Source organism: Solanum stenotomum, chromosome 7 (genome assembly GCF_019186545.1).
Source record: "Solanum stenotomum isolate F172 chromosome 7, ASM1918654v1, whole genome shotgun sequence".
In the NCBI taxonomy this organism is placed as follows: Eukaryota; Viridiplantae; Streptophyta; class Magnoliopsida; order Solanales; family Solanaceae; genus Solanum; species Solanum stenotomum.
Window position 1 is genome coordinate 54558682 of NC_064288.1, and position 13741 is coordinate 54572422.

The 13741-nt window shown below is 34.1% G+C and overlaps 1 protein-coding gene and 1 long non-coding RNA gene across 2 annotated transcripts in view; both read left to right on the top strand.

Annotated features, from left to right (window-relative positions):
• Positions 1-4748: 4748 nt before the first annotated feature.
• LOC125870602 (iron-sulfur assembly protein IscA-like 1, mitochondrial) overlaps positions 4749-13741 on the top strand; it is a 15921-nt gene continuing 6928 nt past the window's right edge. Inside the window, exon 1 of the mRNA XM_049551070.1 lies at positions 4749-5033. Coding sequence (XP_049407027.1) covers positions 4844-5033 — 190 coding nt within the window. The 5' untranslated portion in view covers positions 4749-4843. The remainder of the gene's footprint in view (positions 5034-13741) is intronic.
• Positions 10470-12021, top strand: LOC125870604 (uncharacterized). Its single transcript, XR_007446918.1, has 2 exons — positions 10470-11487; positions 11878-12021. It is a non-coding gene; the product is annotated as an uncharacterized LOC125870604 (long non-coding RNA).

Genomic DNA, 13741 nt, shown 5'->3' on the forward strand with positions numbered 1-13741 from the left:
TCCCGCGTAATCATGATTAAGTTTCTAATTACTATTAAATTGGTTGTGTTAATGTGGAATTTGAGTATGTATATAAGTTTTTATCTAATTTAAATAATAACCTCGAAAATCAAGATTAAATTTTTATTGTATGTAGCTAAAGGTACCAAATTTTGTGTTGATAAAAAATACGTATACTCTATAATTAATAAAGATATCTGTAAGTTGCTCTGACACTATTAATCATCTAATATATATGTGGTGCATAGATAACTTGAAATTAAACTATAAAGTGTGAATGTGTGGGATTTCAATATTATGTATCTCATATGCATTTTTTTAAAAGGAATTTGGAATTTGATATGGTATGATATTTAATATTTATTTAAAAAATGAACTATCAAATATTATGCTGAAGTGTATATTCATGTATAGAATTCACATGTATCATTATAAAAATACTAACAAATGCATATATAAATTAATATTGGTATAAAATTATTATTATATAAGTAATAAGTATATGTAAGTTAAAGTCAAACAGATTAAGATCATTAATAACGTAAAATATCGAAATCAAGCTTTAAAATATCAATACCAATTTAATTTAATAGAATAACGACTGAATATTTTTGAAAATCAAAATTATCGAATAGAAATTTTTGATATTGTACGATGACCCCTAAATTTCTAAATGGCAAAATACCGTCAATGGCATTAATCAAATGGCATATTCCAGTTTTACTTAGTATTACTTACCTGTTACTTATTTCCTTCTCTTTTACCATCTTTCCATAATCAAAACCAAAATCTCACAAAGATTCAAATTCGAGGTTAATAATTCATTATTTTTCTAAATATATTCGAAATAATTCCAAATAAGATGTATTAAAATGTTAAAAATTACTAATACCAATTAATGCTATTAAATAAAACTATACACATGCTAAAAATATCTACATTTTCTCCCCTATAAATCAACTGATTATTGACTATCCCTTTACAAAATCATGGCTTCTCCAAGCAACTTTTTACTTTTCGCCATCACTTTCTTTTCATATTTATCTGTTATCGTTCTCTCTTCGCAAACTATATCAATTTTGTATTCCCATAGCTTAGTTACTAAAGCACGTGGTAGCGATTTTAAAGATTGGTATACCAAGTTATGTTTGAGAATTTTAAAGTCATATCCCAAAATCACGTCTTCAACTGATCGAGTGAGTCTTGCGCTGAACATTATCGATGTAGGAATCGAGAACGCGACGAATACACAAACATACATGAAAGAAATACTCAATGACCCAAAAAATTAGCACTAAATGAGTGTGTTGATTGTTTCCAAGGTGGAATTAATTCTTTTAAAAGTGCATATGGTGAGATTTAAAATGATAAAGAGTATTTGACAGCAGATTATGATCTTGCTGTGGTTTATGGACAAGTATATAGATGTGATTATTTTTTGAATGATTATAAGGTTAAAGAACTAATAGTTTCTATGGGAATGGAATATGTGGCATATTTTAGTCATCCAGCATTACATGTTATGCAGGATCTTGAATATACTTCTCCTCCACCATAAATTTTTAAAAATTATTTTGATGTATGGTATGATATTCAATATTTATTTAATAAAAAAAGCTACATGTTTTTTTCTCTTAAGGGTTAAGATATTTTATTTCTCATAATGTCTATGAAATTATCCTTATGAAATATAATGATGGCAAAGTTTTTTTGTTTTTTTATTATTGTTCTAAATACATGTAAACTAAATCTTAAGCTGAGATCACAAAGAGCATAATAATAGATGCTTACTGAAAAATGTTATTTTAATTAATAATAGAATTTGTTAAAAATAATTAAAGGCAAAGAAAATTAAGATCAATCATTTGATTTATGAACAGTCTATCTAGTAGTAGTAGATTGATGCAGTACCAATTTTGAGTTGTGTCAAGGGCCATGGTCCTAAATTCTCTTGAATTGAGGTAAAAAGGACTAAGTCTATTTGGTTTCGATCTAGCGGATGGATGTTCGGTATTTAGTTCGGGATTATTAAATTTCATGTTCAGTATTTGATAGTTAAAAGTAGATATCAAATATCAAAATTTTTAATTTCGATTTGGTATGGTATTTGGTAATATCGTATTGAAGTTGTAGTCAATTATATTACAAAGTTAATACTATTTTCTCCGATCATTCAAATTTTTTTATGTAGAGGCACGATATAATAAAAGATCATAAGTAAGAAGACATAAAAAAAAAAACAAATTGATACAACTAAAAGACATGTATTTGAGTTGTTTATGTTTATTCTTTAACTTTCTCTTTGGACTTGTATTAATAAGTAATGAACATGTTGATATATGACCTTCATTAAGTAAATAATTCCGTATTTGGGAAATACCAAATACCGAATGGTACTAATGTCTCATACCAAATCCAAACCCGAATACCNATCTAGTAGTAGTAGATTGATGCAGTACCAATTTTGAGTTGTGTCAAGGGCCACGGTCCTATATTCTCTTGAATTGAGGTAAAAAGGACTAAGTCAATTTGGTTTCGATCTAGCGGATGGACATTCGGTATTTAGTTCGGGTTTATTAAATTTCATGTTCAATATTTGACAGTTAAAAGTAGATATCAAATATCAAAATTTTTAATTTCGATTTGGTATGGTATTCGGTAATATCGTATTGAAGTTGTAGTCAATTATATTACAAAGCTAATACTATTTTCTCCGATCATTCAATTTTTTTTATGTAGAGGCACGATATAATAAAAGATCATAAGTAAGAAGACATAAAAAAAAAAAAAAAATTGATACAACTAAAAGACATGTATTTGAGTTGTTTATGTTTATTCTTTAACTTTCTCTTTGGACTTGTATTAATGAGTAATGAACATGTTGATATATGACCTTCATTAAGAAAATAATTCGGTATTCGGGGAATACCAAATACCGAATAGTACTAATGTCTCATATCAAATCCAAACCCGAATACCATACTTCTAAAATTATACCATACAAAATACTCAATTACCAAATACCAAATAACAAAAAAAATCGATTCGATTTGATTCGATTCAATAATTCGATTTTCGATATTTCATGGCCAGTCATATAGCCACGTGTCCTAATTTGATTCATTTGTTAATCATAATACGAACTTTACCCCTGTTCATTACGTATACTAAAATTGTTTTGGTATAATCATTTCTTTTTTGTAATACATTGACCTAATTAATTTGAATTCTTATAGGGCATATCAAACAAACATGTGGACATAAGAAAAGGAACTTAGGGTAGAGCTTATTCAGATTCACTTGTTATGATATTCGTAGAATCAATTTGCATCTCTCCTATTAGTAAGGTAATAAAGCTCTGCCAACTTAGAGTAGACAAACTTTTTAGTTTTCAGCAATTTATTCTATACGAAAGTTATCCTACGATAATTATGGAATGTAATAGACTTTATTTAGAGGACATTCCTCACATATAAAGAAATACTGAACTCAAAATTTTAATTAAAATCTATATATTGTTGGTGGTCATATATAGAGAACTATAAATTAATATATATAAAAATTAATCTACATAATTATGACTTTTAAAGTTTAAACAAGATTTAGTTATGACTCAAATATTCAAGTATTAAATTTTTCCTTAGCTTGTCATATAAGTATGAATTCCATATTTTTGTATGTGTGAAAAATACAATCATCTTTTTATAATGAATTTCAATGTAAATAGTGGATACGAAATAAAAATATCTTCCTATGACGGTTGCTAATAATGTAATTTACATTTTCATGTTTTCTTAAGTAGGTGGTTGGCCATGTGATACCATAGAACGATATGGAATCATGAGATGGAATCAGCGTTTGGACATGCGATTTTATGTTGATTTCATATTTTCCAAAAATCATGATATGTGAATTCCATATTATGATTGAGATATTTTTAATACAAAAATTATATTTTGTTAAAACAATTCACATTTATATCTACTCACCATTTATTTCATATTTAAATAAAATTTATAATCACATCATTACTTTTTAAAATTTATTATTCTCACGTATAGTCACTTTAACTCACACCAATCGATTGTTAAGTAATAAATTTGTTCTCTTCATTTACTCCAACACTAATTTATTACTTCTACCGATTTGTATTTAATACAACTCAAAGTAACAATGTTGGTTCGTCTTCTCGATCACATGATCAAGAAATACAAGTTCAACATGAGGAAATTGTCCATAATATGTGGGAGGATTATATTAAACACCAGTACACTACAATTTATGTTCAATTTTTTTAGATGAAACAATTACTTAAGTGGAGAACAAATAGTTTTGTAATAATTTATTATGTGATTTTATAATTTTTTGTTTATTTGGTAAGATTCAATAAACAATTGAGGCTATTTTAATAGTTTTACAACTTATGAGATTCTTATGTTTATGAAAAAATATACAACACAAAAATTTCATATCGCATGTCCAAACAAAACTTTAGTTTCATCTCATAATTCCATATTATGATATCATATCATGATACCATATCGCATGACCAAACGGACCCTAAATCTCCTTAAAAACTCCCATCATTTTGCTCAGATGACTCAAATGCACAATCTTACAATTGAAGGTGGAAATAAAGTGCTTACCGTTTGAACAACCTCCATTGTACATTTTCGTTTATTTTTAATATTTACTTCTTTATATTAACATCGTTAATAATTTTATTTATTTTTTGCGTAAACACCCCAGAAATTTCAGGTAATTATATTTACAGCCCCCAATTTTTTCAAAAGAGGAATAACAGGATACATTTGCGTTAGTGAAGAACCTGCAAAACGGATCGATGGTGTCTCCGGTGCTGGCAAAGGCGGCGGAGAGAATCGGAAATTCAGTCCGGCGGCAAGCAATAACTATTACGGACGCCGCCGCTGCTCGAATTAGCAATCTCCTTCAGCAACGGCAGCGTCCTTTCCTTAAGCTCGGTGTTAAAGCTCGTGGATGCAACGGCTTATCATACACACTCAATTACGCCGGTAAATATCTTATTTTTTTTATACTGTTATCATATTTGTATAGATGAATTTACCGGTGGAATTCCTATTCAATATAACTAATTCGATCAATTCTATTGTCGCAATTTTTTTAAAAAAATCATATTAGTATGATGGAAATATGTACCTTAAAATGTTAGGTCAAAGTCCATACAGTTTGATTTACAAGAAGCGAAACACGACAAATTAAGTACTGTATGTCACTTTTTTTTTGGGCCAAAATTTGTTAGATGTATTGGACCTTTGGTGTAGGTTACCCGAGGTGAATTGAGCATTTTTTTTTGATAAGGTAATTTGTATATAAATCCAGCATCAAATTGATTGCTTGTTATATTTAAAAGTTACAATCCAGCCTAGTTTCTATATCCATCATATACATCAGCATTGAGCTTAAGAAATCGAGGTGAATCGAGCATTTAGAGTCAATAGGTTTAGAATACATAACTGCTTTGGCAAATGTATTACCTGGTTTGATTCGGAGGCAATGGATTAAGTAAATATGTGTTCAACTTATGTGGTAATCTTTTGGAGCCAAATTGTCAAATTTGGTTGATGTTATCCTACTGCTAGGCGGATATACCATCAAAGCGTGTCAAAAGACAAGTAATACTCCCTCATCCCAATTTAAGTGTCTTACCTTTCTTTTTGGTATGTCTTGAAAAGAGTGCCTTTTTCTCTATTTAGTAAGTTATTCCAATTTTAGCATTCTACACGGCAAGCTTAAGATCATAAGATTTAAAAGACTACACACATATTTAGTTTAAAGCCACAAGATTCAAAAGTCTCCCTTTATTTCCTAGACTTCGTGACCAGTCAAACTAAAGACTCTTAAATTGGGACGGAGGGAGTAATACATTTGGCCCTTTTTTTAGTAATGTGGTGTCCGGGTACTTGCTACCTCCCACTAACACATGCTAACTTGATCTGGCCTACTTAATTGACTTATAGGCCACACCTTTGAAATTTGAATGCTGTAATTTGTTAATTTATTTATCCGTTAAGCAATTGAATCAAGAAACTAATCAAAAGAAAAATGGTGTAATCTCTGCGGTCAGAGGCGAACCCAATATTTGAAGACGACGGGTACACCATCAAAGACTAATGCACGTTAGTTAAAATATGCCACCCAATACTGATTAACTTTATTAAACATAGAAAACTTTATTAAGCATAGAAAACTAATGTACTAACGTATAGATATAAATTAAATGAGTCTTCTACATGAAGTTTTCTTTGGAGAGTGAAGGTTTTGAACTTCAATTTGCACCATGAAGTCACAAGTTTAAAACTAGTCAGCCCCCTTCTTTTATTCAATACTTTTAAACTTCTCAGATAAAAACGAATAAAGAAACAAAATAAACTATAAATGGGATTTGAACCCAGTCCCTCACCTAGGAGATCAGAAACACGCGCCATTTAAACTAGTGCACTCTATCAACTTTAGTATTTTAAGATGCCTAATATAATATGTCATATCTCAAGGTGTGTGTGCATATATATATATATATATATATTATATATTATTTTTTCCAAAGTTAGCGGGTGCATGTGCCCTCACATTAACATGAGGGTCCACCTCTGTCTGTAGTTTGCATAAACTCCGATGGTGAAGTAACAAAAAATAGTGTTTAGACTGGACTGAATATGATTAAGGATGTAACTCTGGCAGACAGTTTCACATGACTATATAACACCTTTCAGCTTAAGAAGAAACTTGTGTAACATTGCTCATCAATCTATTGCAACTCCCGCTTCAAAGACGTCACGCATGGCATCAAAAAGCCTTGGCTGAATGCCTTCGTAACGGAATGGGTATCCCTTTGGATACTCCTGCAAAAAAAATTGGCACATAAAATTGGTGAGTTGAAGTGGACTGAAACACTTAAAAGTCTTTCTATCCTTATTGTTAAACAAGGAAAATAGTTAATAGCAGACATGAAGTTAGTGCTCCCTTGAGTTTTGAAAAAATTGTTTGTGATCAGTAGTTCCTTTACTATAATTGCCAAGTACGGTATATCCTCCTTGAGAAATAATTTTTTTTTAAAAAGCATTTCATTGTTGATGAATGTTGACGTTGATTTGGTTATTCTTAGTTAGGTGGATCCTGCCAACCGTGTACTTGGGTATGCCTTTAGGAGCAAAATCAAAGTCTAAGGAAATCTGGAACAATGTGGTTGAAAAATGTGAGAAGAAACTGGCAAGGTGGAAAAGACAGTACTTATCACTAGGGGGTACACAGTCATTAGTAGGCTAGACAGAATCCGGAAGAAGTTTTTGTGGCAAGGAAATAAGGATAGGATAAGCTACCACTTGGTCAAATGAGATTTTTTGCTAATTGACAAGAAGTTTGGGGGTTTGGGGATAAAGAATCTGAATACTCAAAGTAAGGCACTCATAAGGAAATGGCTATGGAAGTATGCCAATGAAAAAGAGACACTGTGGGGGAGAGTTAGAGTAGCTAAGTATGGGGAGGAAGACAAATGGATGGCGAAGGAAATTACAACTCCTTATGGAGATCCATCAGAGATCTCTGGAATGAGCTGAAGTGCTTCTTCAAGATCAAGGTGAGCCATGGGGCTAAAACTAGGTTCTAGACAGATGAATGGCATGGAGAAGGCAACTTAGAAAGGCTATTTCTAGATATCTACTCATTAGTACTATACCAACAAAGAACCATAGTGGAATTATGAACAATTGAGGGATGGAGATTCAATTTTAGAAGGCAATTCAATGATTGGGAAATACCAAGAATGACAGATTTTTTTTTTTTTTTTTTGAACATTGGTAAAGTTGTATTCTTCAGCATTAAGGACATGCTGGCCACCTTCAAAATTTACAGCCCTAAGCGAAATTACAAGCTCCCTATTAATTCTATAATTTGATCTACATCTTCTATGTAGAGTTGTTTACACCAAAAAAGTGAAGATACCAAGAATGACAGATTTTATCAACAAGATTGAGCTATTTAGTGGATTGGGAGTAGATGAAGATGAACTATGGTGGAAGGGAAATGAGAAAGGCACATACAAAGTGAGCAAAGCGTATAGGAAAATGAACCACAACTAGCAGCCGAGCAGTTGGCCATGGAAGAACATTTGGAAAACCAAAATACCATATAAAGTGGCATGCTTTGTGTGGCTTCTGGCAAATGAGGCATTGCTTACCCAAGAGAACCCAATGAAAAAAAGGATAATTTTAATCCCCAGGTTCTTCTTGTGCGGGGAGCAGGCAGAGACTGTAAATCATCTATTCCTACATTGTAGAATCACAGGACAACTATGGAGAATGTTTTTGAACCTTAGAGGAATAGCATGGAGCATGCCTGGGAAAAACAGAGGCCATAACAAGCTGGGAACAAGGTAGGTTGTTGGCCAAGAATAGAGGCAAGTGGAGTATAGTCCCTACAAGCATTTGGTGGACAATATGGAAGGAGAGGAATTCTAGGTGTTTTGAGAGCGTAGAGAACAATATGCAACATATTAAGCTCAATTGCATCTTGCTACTGTGTTTTTGGTGTAATCAGTTGCTTTTAAATGATCTCTGTCTATTATTGATGTTTTAGACTCCTTATAGACATAGGATCATAGAATCATAGATGTAGGTAGTACTTTGTAAATATGAAGTTACTACAACTCTTGTAAGATTCAGATTCTAACATAAATAGGCAAAGTTACCAGTTTCAAAAAAAAAGAAAAAGTAATGAAGCAGAAAGCAACCCTTACCAAGGAATATGATATCCACACCCCTGGACGGGCATACGTCATTGAGTTAGTCCTTCTATCCCATTGGACTCCTCGTCTGGCCAACAAAGTTGAAAATAACCAGTATTTTCTCGTGAAAATTCTTAGTTTTGCCTTCAGATGAGCAACTGAAAGGTGTGGATTCATTCTCTGCATCTGGTTAGTTACGATACCCCAGCTTTCCTCTTGGAATGTACTTCCAAATTCATAATCTTTACTGATCACCTTGGCCAACAGTTTGAGAAATTCATACTGTTGTTCTTCTGTCATAAATACATGAACGTTTGGGCCTGGTAAGGCCATCTGCAGTAAAGTAGGGGAAAGTGTACTCATTATGTAGCATTTTCACATCATTATAAAAATAATAGATTGAAACTTTTGTGCACGTCTTTGTCTGGTTATTTGATAATATGGTTAATCTTTCTAAAATAAATGTTAAGAAGCATCTTGATGCTAACAATCAATTAGAAAATTGGAGCATCTTGATCTGCTTAATTGGTATTGGCAGAGCAAAGATAGGCAAATAATATGCTCCTTGCTACAGATTTGTTCTTTTTGAGCTTAAATGCATTTGAATTTTGAGGCATAAGCTTCATTCGGGTATACTAGTGTCGGGTATCAACTAATGAGCTACATGATGAAGAAACAGAAAAAAGAGAGATGTTTTAGTTTTGAGAAGGTAAATGTATTTCATTCATAAACATGGCCAAAGAGCTGGCCGTATACAAGGGGTATACCAAAAAGTAAAGAATCTACAATACATGATTCTTTACAAAATTCACCCATTCTTTTATACACCATGGAGCTTTATGGGTTCACCAAAAGAAAATAAGTGACCGGAGGCTACTCCTCAACTGTGTAAAACTCTATACTACCTCTTCAAAAGCTCTCTTTTTTCTCCCTCTCCAAACAACCCACGCAAGAGGAACCATATTCCATGCCCTACAACTTCTCCAACAAAACATCAATTCTTTCACAGTTTTTTGGCATTGCCCAAGAAGATTCCAAACCATCGTAATATGTCCCACCATGACCTCATGGTAAAAAAGCACGGTAGGAGAAGATGATCCACTTCTTCAAGCCCTCCTTGTACATGTAATACCGATTGACACACACAACCTTCCGCTTTCTAAGATTTTCCTCTGTCAAAATCACCCTCTAGCTGCTAGCCAAGAGAAGAAGCACACCTTCCTTGGCACCTACAATACCCATATTGCATCACATGGAAACACGTCCTCCTCCATAATTAGATGTTTCTCATAGATATATTTAAGAGAGAAAACTCCATTATTCCCCAAACTCCACCATAGAGCATTCGGGGTTATCTACCGGAGTGACTTGCCTATGTAGAGGGGCCAGAAATCTTGGGAACTAAGCCACCTCTCATTTGTCGAAATTCCTTCTAAATCTTAGATCCCAAAAAATATCTCCACCATATGCCCACCTAATTTCTTGGACCTTCAGTTCTCCTTGACATGACATTCTAAACAAATTCTGAAGATCATCTTTCAGTGAGTTATCTCCACCCCACCTACGTCCCCGGAAATTCTCTCCTTCCATTCCAACCTTGAATGAGATATTTTCGCTAAATCATCCCATCCCTTCATTATGTTCCTCCACAAACCACACCCAAAAGGCATAATGACATCTCTAGTTCTCCAATCTCTGCTTCCCACTTTCCTGGAAGTCAACAACTGTATCCATCAAATCAGATCTGACCATATTCCAGCAGTGCTTGAAAAAATCCGTAGAGACATCAGGTGCGAGAGCTTTGTTACTGGCACAACCCTCCACTGCCCTCTTCAACTCTTCCTCCTGAATTGCCCTCTCTAGTCATTCACTCTCCTCCCTGCCAATATGACTGAACCCTAAACCCCCCAATTTAGGCCCCCAATCTGCTACCTCGAACAAACGCTTGTAAAAATCTACAATTGCCCCTTCTACTTCTTCCTCCTCCACATGCACCCCCCATTCACCTCCACTGACTCTATGAAAATCCTTCTCCTATTAGCAATTACTACCCTATGGAAATGTTTTGTATTGGAGTCCCCCTCCTCCAACCATTATCACCCTCGAGTTTTGTTTCAAACTAATCTCTTGGGCCAAAGCCAACTCATCTAGCTCCCTTTTCAACCCCTCTAAAATTGTTCTTTCCTCAGTTATTACAAGACTAATGACTTAATTCATGTGTAACTTCGTTCAAGGCTTCAAGCTTCAAATTTGTGATGATCGTCAAATGGGGAATATTGCCATCTGATTTTTTGTTTTAGAGTAGAGGAATAAAGAAGTTGGCAAATGGGCTATTCTAGTGGTATGATGTAAGCAACTTTGAAGAACTTGAATGATATTTTATCAGGTAACACCTCTGCCAATTCCTTCTCAAAGAAAAGCACTAAAGCAATTAAAAACAAACGCTGAAAAAAATGAAAACAAAAGGGATTTAGAAATGGGAATTTGGGCAACATTTCTGAAGTAAATTTTACTTCATCATGGAGTCCACTGAAACTATTCTGTGGATTTCATAGAAGTGAAACACTTAAACATGGATGATTTAGAAATGGGAATTTGTGTATTACTACTATAGCTTAAGATATTGATGCTTGAGGTAAGAAATTAACATTTTTCCTATTATGGTTATTTTTGCCACCTTGTGTGATCTAAGTTCTTTGTTTTTTCCCAAACCAGTGTTATTAAAGGTGAGCGCCTTTCGCCTTTGGAGACAAGGCGAGGTGAGGTGTCGCCGCCTATTTCCAGCGAGGCGAGGCGACCTCTAAAAGGCGTGCCATGGTGATCAAAAGGCGACTAGCGTGGTGATGCAATAGGCGTCGNNTTAGAAATGGGAATTTGGGCAACATTTCTGAAGTAAATTTTACTTCATCATGGAGTCCACTGAAACTATTCTGTGGATTTCATAGAAGTGAAACACTTAAACATGGATGATTTAGAAATGGGAATTTGTGTATTACTACTATAGCTTAAGATATTGATGCTTGAGGTAAGAATTTAACATTTTTCCTATTATGGTTATTTTTGCCACCTTGTGTGATCTAAGTTTTTTGTTTTTCCCCAAACCAGTGTTATTAAAGGCGAGCGCCTTTCGCCTTTGGAGACAAGGCGAGGCGAGGCGTCGCCGCCTATTTCCAGCGAGGCAAGGCGACCTCTAAAAGGCATGCCATGACGATCAAAAGGCGACTGGCATGGTGATGCAATAGGCGTCGCCTTTTTTTTTTTTTTTAAAAAAAGTCTGATTTAATAATTAAAAGCCAAAATTAGGTTTTTTTTGGGGTATTTTTTCAAACTCACCTTAGATTAGGCGTCGCGACTGTTGCTTCTCTTCTCAGATTTCGCAAGTCGCGACCCCTAGAGACTTACGTGGCCTTTGCAAATCGCGACGTTGTTGCTCAGGTATGACTTACGCGACTGCTGTTCAGGTACGACCCCTGGAGACTTAACGCGAATCTCTTCTCTTCTAGTCCTTCCCTTTTCTTCTTCTTCGTCTCTGTTTTTCAGCAGTACGACTATGCTGCTCTATTTTTCAGACCTCTATTTTTAGTGGTAGACTGGTGGTGAAGTGTGAACTGAGTGTTCTGTTCTTCTGTTATGTTGTACTGCTCTGCTGCTCACTGCCTATATTTTTTTAAAAAAAGTAATAATTTAATTCTTCTATAATTATTTCTTCCCTACTTAATTTAGTTTTATACTAATTAATATAGTATTTTGAATTATTAGTTCATTCAAGTTCTTGACTTTTAATATCTACTATTAGTTTTTGAATTGAAATGTTTGCTAATATATGTTATTGCTATTAAGATTTTGGATATTTATATATGCAATTAAAATTTTTAATTTTTGGTATTACTTGGCGCCTTAATTCAAAAAGGCGAGCGCCTCGCCTCGCCTCGTGGCCCTTGTCGCCTTTTGCCGTCCAAAACACTGTCCCAAACCAAGAATTATCTAGAACTAGTAGGAGAATATGGAATGATTTAAATATTGCTATAGTTATAATCTAAAGGTGAGACATTCAATTACACTTGTCAATAGGTGACAATACACTTAACACCCTCTCCCCCCGTGTTATGAAAGGCGCTCACCATGTCGCCAAAGGCGAGGTGAGGCCTCGTCGCCTATTATAGGCATGGCGATGCAATTTCAGAAAGGTGAGAGGCGACATGGCAAGGCGGGGTGCCATGCGTCGCCTTTTTGTTTTTAAAAAGGTCAGATTTAATAATTAAAAGGCAAAATTAGGGTTTTTTGGTGTTTTTGCAAACCTGGGATCCTCTTCTCTCTATTGCGACCTGCGCTATCTCTTCTCCTCTTCCAATCACGACTCTCTAGCCTTTGAGAGGACGAGACCTTCGCTGCTACTCAGACCTTTGCGTCGCGAGTTGCGATTCTCTCTACATTCTTCTTCTTTCTTTTCCCTTCTTCAGCTGTTCTCTTCTTCTTTTGTTCTTCTCTTCTTCTCTACTATGTTATTTCAAGCAGTGGCGCAGGGATCTGTTTTTCTTTTACAATTTATTAGCTACTGAACTGACTGCCTTTCTATTTCTGCCTATATTTTTTTTTTAAAAAAATTCAATCCTTCTATATTTATTTCTTCCCTACTCAATTTAGTTTTATACTAATTAATATAATATTTGTTTGTCCATAAATAGTGAATTCAATGGCGTATGATGGTAACAAAAAGGACATTGGAGTATTGCCTATCAATTGTCTTATGAATTATTGAGTCATTCAAGTTTTAGACTTTTAATATCTACTATTAGTTTTTTAATTGAAATATTTGCTAATGAATGTTGTTGCTATTGAAATTTTGGATATTTATATATGCAATTAAATAGTTTAAATTTTTGGTATTAATTGCCGCCTCAATTCAAAAAGGCGAGCGCCTCGCCGCTCAGGGAGGCAGGCCCTTGTCGCCTTTCGCCGTCGAAAACACTGCCCCCCCCC